The following is a 10,713-nucleotide window of genomic DNA, read 5'->3' as shown; positions in this document are numbered from 1 at the left end:
CTTCTCCCATTATTTTCTCTTTCTCTCTTTCTCTCTCTCCCTACCTCCCCACCCCAAGCCTTTCCTAATTTAAAACTGACCCAAAATGGAAGCAGGAAAACAGGAACTCACAAGCAAATGTCTCGATCTGCTTATTTGTCATTATTTTCCCACTTTATATCAGCTGGCAGCTGAGGACCTATGCACAAAGCAGGTTTGTAGGTAAACACAACCCGTTTCTGATGTAACCTTAGCTGCTGCCCTGACTCACTAGAGGATTACACTGGGCAAGAATGCAGGGGCTTATCTTCGGCAGAGTGGATGAACTATGTTTGGAGTCAGAATACCTGAATTCAAGTCCTAGCTCCAACATTTTACAGCTGTGTGATCATAGGCAAGCCACTGCCTTCTCCCTGAGGTAATATATTGGTGATTTGTTAATTTTTCATTGATTCTAAGTACAAAGCAGTCTATGAATAGACAAGCACCTTCGCCAAGTTGCTTTGGCAATGCTCTCCCAGCCTCCTGTGGTATCTGCTACTGGAGATGAGGCCATGGGTACTCATTAACCAAAAGGATTAGCTGTCTGGGACAGAGACTAATCAGGACAGCACAAGCATGTAGAGTGGATTTGGCACGACTAACCATAGGGACCTGACATTTACCCCTGTTCAATCACAACCTGCCTTCTACCCAGGCCTTACCAGTCTGTGGAAATACAGCAGGCTTCCTCTGACCGCATCATTGGCCTTGCTTATTTAGAGATGTGGAATGTGGTCACTGGCACTGTGGGTACCACAGGGACTGACAAGAGAAAAGTGGTGGAGGTAGAATTCTCTCTGCAGTAGATTTGAAAGTAACATAAACTTCTGCATCTGCTGAGATCATTTTTTTCAGGTAGGAGAATAAATCAATTTAATATGTTTACGCTCCTCTCCTTAGCCTCTTTGGGCTTATTCTCTGTGATTATTAATGCAGATAATTACCAATTTCTGAGTAGTTTTTGGTCCAAATGTTTAGTGTTTTCATCTCCATTGAAACGTTATAAAGGGCTACTGAACTTGCAGGTTAGTCTGCAAGAACTATTAGTACTGTAGATGAAACTTACTTCATTTATACTTACCAAGTGTGACTCACACATGCAGGAAGCAGTATAACAAAGCAGTTAAGAGCACCTGATTGGAATCCTGCGTCTCTTACTTACTAGCCATGTGACCCTTGGCAACTACTTAACCTTCTGATGCCTTTTGGAAATTAGAATAGTCTACCTCTAAGAATTTTTGTTGGGATTAACTAAGATAATGCGTATAAAACTACCTATTAGCGTTCCTGGCAGACAGTATGTACTCAGTAAACATTAGCTAATTTACTCTTACTGTCCCACAGCTTCTGCACCTCTTATATTCTTTATAACCAGAGTTTACTTGACTAAAAGACTCACTCAACTTCTCTGCAGTCATGGCTTGTGTGTTACTATAAAGGACACCAAGGCGTGGTGTGGGTAGCAGATGGGGATGACAAGTAAAAAGATGCGTCAGGAGGGAAGGGAACTATGGCTGCTTCTACGTTGCAGTGTTCCACCAGTAACGGGGCTCAGCTTCCTTCTCTCCGCTACAGCTAGCTTCCTCTTCAATCCACTCTCGCATATCTTCTCCCACTCGCAGTTTCTAGTTGCTCTTACTTTCTGCTTTGTCATCACTTCAGCATGACATGGCTACTCACAACTTTTAATATCCCTCCTCGTGCAACCCTTTTGCTTCAGCTCTCATTTCCTATCAGGCATTCCCTATTTCTCCACAGAAATTAGCGAGAGAACCAGGCTGGCCTGCCTTACCTCAGCGCCTGGTCCCTGGCCAACCTCTGACTGGATGGGCCTTGAGTCAGGTCCCACCACCAGTCTAATCAGCTGTGGCTGGGAGGAGTGGGGTCTTGTGACCTGCAGCGTCCCACCCCTCTGGCAGGGGCTATGAGAGCTGCGAGACAATTCATGGGTTTCTTGCCTTTCTCACGTCTTCTGAGGAAGAGGCATTGACAGCTTTGTTCTGTACTATCTTTTTAAAGAGTTTGTATAGAAAAGTCTTAGAAGACAGATATATTATCCTCCCCTACCCCCAGGTCAGAGGACAGATTTGTTACCTGACCAAGATAACAAATAACTTCTTGCTCTAGGGCAAAGGTTAGGCAGACTTGCCAGCAGCCCCCTTATAAGACTGGGGTTACCTAAGCTCGAATTTCCCCATCTGTGACGCAAACTCACTGTGTTTTGCAGCATCCACTGGGGCCAACCTCTGCACCATCCCCGAGGGACACAGGGGCAAAAGGAACTGATGCAATTATGAAGCTCGTGCTGCCCGCTGTACCATAAGAAATAAAACCCTTTGTTTCTGATCCAGGGGTCTCATATATTCTGCCAGAGTCTATGAAACTTGTTAGCTTGTAAGATGGGTAAAATCTCAGACCCTCTGCAGCTCTGGACAGTGAGAAGGGATATTTCTAGCAGAACAGTCGTGGCAGGCACTGTGGTGAAGCCATGTAACGCAGCCTTCTACTCTGCTTCCTCTTAATAGTCTTACCTACATATGGGTTAAATAAGCTCTAAGGGCTTCTCCAGGGCCTTATTTTGGGGAGAAAAATGTATTATACAGCAGTGGGGTTGGCAGGGAGACAAGAACCCAAAGGACTGCGCAACATTTGTGCCCTCCCTGAGAAAACCTGGGCACGCCCCAATTTGGCATCTTTGTATACCATGGTGCCGCTGTCACGTTAGGCAGGGGCTGTCTCAACACGACTGTGCATGGGCACAGCACTTAGTACCCTTGCTTCCCAGTGTGCTTTCTCATTTGGTTCCTTCAGCTGCTCTGAGAGTCACAATGTAGCAAGTCTGAGAAGTTGACAGTGGTGCTTACTTGTCAAGCCCTTAGTAAGATGGTTTTCAAGGTATGTTAGCCCTGGTCCATCAGCACAGTTACCAAAACGTATACAATATCTTGCACCAGAGGCTACATGGCCAGCAGGAAAGCTTCAGAACTGCCTGCTTTATGTTCTACTTTCTGAGTAAAAACACACTGGATGCTTATGTGTAAATGCCTTAGAGCACAGGGAGAAGGGAAAAGTAACAAAAATATAGCACAGGAAATAAGAGGGACCGGACCACTTTTCAGTTTTGCTTCTCTCCATCCTGCTCAGCCCCATCTCTGGAAAATAAATTCTTTTCAAACTTCCCTGGTTGTGAGACATCGTGACCTGCTGGGTGCCATAGGGCACATAACCTCCTAAGAGATCATCAACCTACACATACTGCTGGATACATAGCTATAGAGCCTTTGGGCTTGAGGGTGGTTGCTGGTAGCAGCCACCTCGGGGGGCTCAGCACTTGTTATTCTTCCTCCCTTGTTGGTTGTTTCCAGCTTGGATAAACACAGAGGGGTTCCTAAGGCCCTGTGACCCAGGCATTCCCCCGACCAAGATGAACCCTTCCTATACAGTGAATCCAGCTGCTTCGATGGAAAACACGTAATAGTCTCCTCACTACCACGGACACTCCAGGAAGCAAGGGAGTTTGGCTCTTGTTTACGGTGGTGCCAGAGTAGGCACTTGATAAAAATTTGTTAAGTGGATAGCAGCTCAGGGTATGCAAACGGTTAATCTGTTCGGATTAATGAAAGCATTTTTTCAGTAGATTCAGGGAGGGTGCCAGGCTGATATGTCCTAATATATTATTTTCATAAGCTCACTAATTTTTATTTAAAATCTTTAAACATCTTTCAGGGCTATTTACTCATTCAGCTGTGGGCCGTAACGAAGGTGTTGTCTTGTGATTCATCATCATCCAATTTAGACTAGAGCTTGTTTTCCAGGCAAGGTTGATTCTGTAAGCTCCCCATCCCTATCCTCACCTGCCTTAAATGTGAATTTAAAGGAAAACAAAAACTGACATTCTGTAATGGCACCAAACCTAGGGTACTGCAATACCAGAGTTGAAGGATCCTTGGTCCGGGTCAAGAGCAGGAATTATTTGTTGAGCCAAAGGCTGGTATGTAATGAAGTCCCTTATAATAATAGTTGCCTGTAACACTTGGGTTTTTTTTTTTTTTAACAAGAAAACGTAGACAAATAGAACTAGGGCATAGCTTAAATGCCTGGAAAAAATTTAAAATAGCATTTAAGGATTGAAATCTAAAGGAAACCCTCTGTCAAATGTCTATTCCTACTGATGAAACAATTTGGGGGTGGGTTCTCTGCTCTTTGGAGTGATTTCAACTGTGAAGGCAAATGTCCACAGCTTCTTAAGGAAGAAATCCAGAGACCTTGGAAAAGGGCAGGGTAGTCGCTTATAGCCAGGCATCTGCATTAGTGAGACAACAGAAAGCCACACACCTCTCAGGCCAGATAGGGTCTCTGCAGAGTAATTTACGGATTCTGAATTATCAGGCAAAGGCAGAAAGTTCTCATCAGATCTTAATGGTGACTAAGAAACTTCACTAATCAGGACGTTAGAACTTTGGTCAGCGGTACATTATTTAGAGCAAAAATATCTCTTAACAATGTAGTAAAACAATATGGCAAGAAAAAACAAAATATTTTTCAGAATTTTGAACAGACTCCCTTTTTTAAACTCAGACTAGATCTCAAACAACTTACTTAAATATTAATGTTGATCAGATAGGTTGCTCCTACCCAGGGAGGTGGCATGAACTAGGAAGAACCCTGAGGCTCTTGGCTAAGAACCAGATGCAAGGTTTTTATTTGTAAAGTTGAGACAATACAACCTATCCTGCAGAACTGTTATGAAGATTAGCTAAAACAGAGAGCCTAATACAATATCTAATATTCAGCACTTCATAAATGGGAACTATTCTTATAAATGTAAAAATGCACATTTTTCAATGAATCTAATTAAGACAAAATGCCGTGTTATAATCAAAGGAAAAGAAATCACAGTAGCTTGCACAATTTCTTTTACTGACAGTGAATGGCCAAGAGGTAGTATCTTTCTAAAACGACAAGACCTACTCCCTCCAATTTCCACTATAAAAACTGTATATGGATTATAAACTAAGAATACAAAATGGAATAAAACTGCCATATCTAGGTATGTAGCCTTTCAGTAAAATTAATACTAATTTTATTATTTTCATTTAATAAAGTTTCCCCTGTCAAATTCTTTCAAGTCCTGAGAGGTGATTAAGATGCTTTTAAGATTTCGTCTGAAATGTCCCTCAATCCTACAACGTAGTGCTAAAACCAAACGATGGAAAGCAACCGTATTTCCCCATGTCCCCATGCACATCAACAAAGGACCTTTTTTTCAAACCTTTATCCATGCACAAACAGTAGCACTGAACCCATAATTTAGATTCATTACTTTACAGAGAAAACAGAAGCAGAGTGATGGACTTGTCAAGATCATGTTACTTCAAATACCACAACTTTTGAGAGGGAAAGAGTAGATTCCAAAAATCATAAAAATGAGCTTGACATTGATCACTTATCAAACTCTAGGGCAGATTAATAAGCAGACGGCATGCGAACAGTTGGAAGAAGAGGTAGTATGGTTTCATTAAGGATGAGGCATTTCCAGCTAACTTCATTTCCTTTCTTGATTTAATATACTATGCAGATTAGGGTACTTCTATAGACAAGGCAATCTGCTTGTCGGCCAAACGTGACAACATTTCTTATGATGTGCTTTTAGGAAAGATGACGAAATATGAGCACATAAGTGACTGGTAGTTGCTTCAACTGTACCCAAAGTACTGATTAACAGATCAAAGTCACCTGGAGGCCAGTCTATTAGTGGCATTCTGAAGAGGGTCTGTATTTCATCCTGTTCTATTCATCAATAACTTGGACAAAGTCACTGAATACCAAATACATGCTTCATCACAATTGGGACTGACTTAAGGCTAAGAGGAAGAATCAGAATTCATAAGGACTTTTGCAAGTTAAATTTAGTATAGATGAATGCAGTCCTTCAATTAGGTTAAGAAGAAATTGTATAAGTAATTATTAGGAGTGGACTCGCTTACCAGCAATGCCTGTAAAGTTCAGCAAGAAACAATGTGATATACTTGCCTAATAATGATGGTGATAATATCAACATATACCAGTCATAACAGTCATATGACAATCACTTTGAAGTTGGCAATAATGCCTCTGGACCCTGCTCTCGTCAGATCATAGAAGAATTGTGTTTAGTTCTGAGCAGTAAAATATTTTAAGAGAGGGGTTGAAAGAACCAATGCCAGGCTGGTCTGGAATAGATATCATGCAAGATTTGAGAGAAGTGTGAAGCCTGAGGGAAGATATGAAGAGGTGGCCACACAGAAGAGACAGAACCTTTCTGTCTAGGTTCACACATGTGCTATTTATAGGAACACTGGGTGACACTCTTCTAACAATGAAATCTATCCCTTGTAGGGGTGCTGAGTGGCTCCAACTCTGGAAGCAGTGGTTGGATGAAAATCATATGATATAATTACTATAAAAGGATTCTGGCACTACAGAAGAGGTGTACTGTTGCTGTTTCTAGCTCTGAGACTGTATTTTTCTAGCACATATTTATTCTATTAAGGGAGAATCAGAATTCTAAACTTTCTAAAGCTTGTAAACAAAATGATTAGTTTTCTATCTAATTTAACGTGGTCATAATCTATCAGCACTCAATTTACTCTTCTGAAATGGGTGAGGTCTTTTCACTCTTTGGAAACCATGAGGAATCCTTCTAAACAGGTAGACTTGATAATACTTCCATGCCTGATTTGGAGGAAGCACTGAAGAGAGACGGGCCTCCATCCTGGAACTGAGGGTTTCTGCAGTCCTGAGTCAGTGTGGAAATTAGGCTCTGGTGAACCTACAAGGTTGTTAAGAGCGTTAGGCAGGAGAGGTCAGGGACTACTCCTTCAGAGCCCTGCCAGTAGGAAGTCCATCACACACTTCTGTACAGCTGGGCTCCATGTTACAGCCTTGTTAGATCACAGTTCAAGGACTATAAAATCATGTACTCAGGAGCCTATCCCAGACTTCTTTAATAGCTGTGTTCTTTGTCATTAACGTTAAACCCTCCAGGGGTTATATTATAGAAGTGATATGATTGCACAATTAAATGTTAGAAATGACCACTGAGTATATCCTGTTTATTTTTTATGATTTACACAGAAAATGATGGACTGGGGTTGTAGAACAAAAAACCAATCATTACATTTAGACCTGGGCTTTTGAAAAACTTGCATTCCATTTTAACAGTTCATATATATTTAACAGCTTATATATAAATCCAGATCACAAATAATCTTAAGAATTAGTTAGCTTAAGGACAAACAATTAAGAAACACAAAAGAAAACCACATGGATCCACCTTTAAATATCAGCATTCATATTACAAGAAAGAAAATGTTTAAAAAAAATAAAATTATTAGGTCAAGTCACTTAACATATAATAGAGAAATAAGAGAAACAATGTCTTTATTAACATTTATACTTATTTCTAATTTACCTTCATATACTCTTAACTTTTTCAAAAGGATCCAAGATGTGATCAAACAATATTTTGGAGTTTGAACTTGTCAGCTTCAGCTTACATCAGCTTGTTACAACGAAAATCCTAAAACCTCAATTTTCTTTTTTAAAAAAATTTTAAGACAACTCTTATTCAACTTTTCTCTTTCATAGCAGCTGTTCAGAGTAGGGAGCCAGGAATGAAGAACAGAAACAGATGGAGAGCAAAAAGTACAACAGCTTTCTTAAGCTTAGCTCTCAACACTGCTGGTTGAGTTTGGAACCAAAACCTCTTAACAACTGGCAGATAATAGCTAAATCTTAACAGGCAAAGAAGAAATATTTTCTTTGGGACAGCTGCTATCTAGCATAAGAAAACCAAGGTCCCTTAATACTGCCTAAATATAATGTGTGGCTTATTACAGAGAAATCTTAGCAGTGTCGATTTAACCAGTAAGTGTCACAACTGATCAACACTACTTAAAGGAAATCAACAACAACAAAAATCACATTAGCCACAAAGTTCCAGAAACCAGAAAAAAAAAAAATCACACTAGCCACAAATTTCCACAATATACACATGAGAATTAATTTTAATCTGATTTGACTCCTTGAAACTGACTGTTCATCAATGAAAAGATGGAAAGATCACAGAGTAGAAAACAAGCAAAGATTAGTTTATACAACAGTGACTATATACATCAGAAGAAAAACATGCTAGCTAATGCAACATTAAGGCCTGAATGTAAGCATTTCCAAAGTCACAGAAGCCCCAAAGAATCCCTAAATTACAAAGTCACCACATTACATGCATGCAATGTTCAGTTTTGTTTTACCCATAAAAGGATACACAGTATTCTGCTGTAAATACCAGACATTTACACTATATGCAAAAATCAGAATGCAAGTGTTATGTTCCTTATATTTAAGCTTCAAATGTGCCAAGAGTGAAAATTCATTTATTTTTAAGAATGGAGAAAAGGGATGGAATATAGATACTCAGAGAAATTACACAAATAAAACGTAATTTTGCATTTGGGAAACCATATAAATATTCCTTTTACGTGTCCAACCCGAATTATCAACATACTACTTGGATAGATAGATAGAACACTCATTATGTGCTTTACTATTTTACTTGCTCAAATAAGGTATTCTAACACCCATTATTCTCCGGTGTTGACATCAAATCACATCTGTAAGTTAAATATTACATCCGTGTTTGTACATACTTGCCTACTGGGTGTGATTACCTAAACGGAAAGCTATGCAATCTTAGTTTTGGGTTATATAACTACAAATATGACACTGTGGGTCAAATTCCCATAAAAAAGAATAAGCAAAGCTGACTTCCTCACTTTTGTAGAAGCTTGTGAATAGCTCTTTTAGAGGGTAAATCTGAAGTCAGGATCTTCTTTTCTCTTTTAGAGAAAGGAAAATAAGAAAGGAATCGTGTTACATGTTCAGTGCTGTTCACACAATCACTAGGCAATCATATAATCTATCCCTTTTCACCCATGGCTTAATTTGAAACTATCTATTTTTATTTTAGTTCCAGGTAAATAATTTTGCCAAAATAAATTAGTGTAAAGAAACAAATGCTGATAATGTAATATGAATAATCCCTGTTCAGGAATACTTTAAAGGAATAAATTATAATACAGTAAGGTTTAGATATGTTGTAAAAAGGTATGACCAAATCTGGCCTATATTCCACCATTTTTAAGCTTTATACAAGTTAGTACAATTTAATCTTCAAGTTTTCTAAGGGTTCAGATTTTCCTTTGGAATTCAAATAACTGTTTAAACACTTTATGCATGTTTTTGGACTTTCCAAAATATTTCAGAACCAAAATTACCTTAAACTAACTATATGAAATATTTATTAAACAAATGTGCCATGAGTGTTTTGAACCTTCAAGTATAATTTTAACCAAGTAGAAAGGATTTCATAAGGCCATCTAATTCATCTCCTTGTACCAAGCACTGAGCACACTGGTTGTTCACATGCTTTACTAACCTTACCGCAAGACCAGCCACAGTACAGCATTTATATGCTTTACTAACCATACTTTAAGCACATCCACCATTAAAAAAAAAAATAATTTACTACCTAACCATCTTAGATTACATTTAAGACTTAAAAATTTTGTGATGCTCTAGCCAGAATTTCAGCCTTTGCTTTGTCATTCTAAAAAGTGTTAATTTTAAACAAAGATGAAGGGTAGATACCTTCCTAAAAAACCACTCAGTATTATGAACCAAGAGGTTTTGATGTAGCAAAAGCAAAGGGACCAATGAAAAAGCATGCTTTGGAATTCTTTTTATTTCCAATGAAACCAAATTTTACTACTGTTGTGATCATAGTTTTCACATTTGATGCAAATAGGAGAGCTTAATTATAATCACTTAGTGGCAGTACTTCAGACAAAACCAATAACGTGTGCCACATAGATGATTATTTCTTCTGGAGAGAGTTAATTGATAAGCTTGACTTTATAATTAATATCAACATATTCAACTAAAGCAAATGGATGCACTGCTGCCAACATTCAGCTCGAAAATGTTTAGTACTTTTTGCAAACCTAAATTTAGTTTAGAAAGGTTAATATTCTCTTTCTAAACTATGGCATAGACTATATATGGCATTTTTAATATATTTATATATAATTATTTGCACATCAGATTTAGAAGGAATCTGCAGATTGACAGACTGATCTTATTCAAGTGTTGAGGTTTAAGGGGCTTCTGCGGTACTGTCATTTGAGGGTGGGGCATCATGATCAGGCTCGGAGGAAGCAGCTGCAGATGCTTCAATAACTGCAGGTGGAAAATGACGGCGGCACACAGGGCATGTTCCCGACTGGAGGGAGAAAAAAACAAGTTCAAGCCAATGGAAAGGTTTTAACTGTCACACAAGTATCTTAATAAAGAAAAAACAGTATCATTACCCTAAAACCAAATCAAATAACTTAAAAACAAAAACTAAATAAAGATCAAACCCACACAATACAGAGAGGGAAAATTTTGATGCTATTTTCTCTTCATCCTAGTCAGACTCTTAATTTCCTTGAGGGTAAACAGTGTCTCTTAATCATGTTTGTACCTTTTAGGTCACTCATCTTTCATTTAGTGAGTATTAACTGAGAGTCTGCTATACTCTCTGCTCGGCACTGGTGCTGTGGTAGAGGGTGAGCAAGGAGTCACAGAGCATGTCCTCACCTGAACTGAATTATT

At 38.9% G+C, this 10,713-nt stretch overlaps 1 protein-coding gene across 2 annotated transcripts in view; it reads right to left on the bottom strand.

The window, feature by feature from the left end:
* Nucleotides 1–7,098: 7,098 nt before the first annotated feature.
* Nucleotides 7,099–10,713, bottom strand: part of PJA2 (praja ring finger ubiquitin ligase 2) — a 69,878-nt gene continuing 66,263 nt past the window's right edge. For both annotated transcript variants that reach the window (XM_004420324.3, XM_087429937.1), the window contains one exon: nt 7,099–10,339. In XM_004420324.3, the coding sequence (XP_004420381.1) occupies nt 10,214–10,339 (126 nt within the window). In that variant the 3' untranslated portion in view covers nt 7,099–10,213. The remainder of the gene's footprint in view (nt 10,340–10,713) is intronic.

The sequence above is a fragment of the Ceratotherium simum genome, chromosome 4, assembly GCF_057802395.1.
Source record: "Ceratotherium simum simum isolate JZ-2026a chromosome 4, ASM5780239v1, whole genome shotgun sequence".
NCBI classification, from domain to species: domain Eukaryota; kingdom Metazoa; phylum Chordata; class Mammalia; order Perissodactyla; family Rhinocerotidae; genus Ceratotherium; species Ceratotherium simum.
This window is presented reverse-complemented; position numbering and strand designations above follow the sequence as displayed.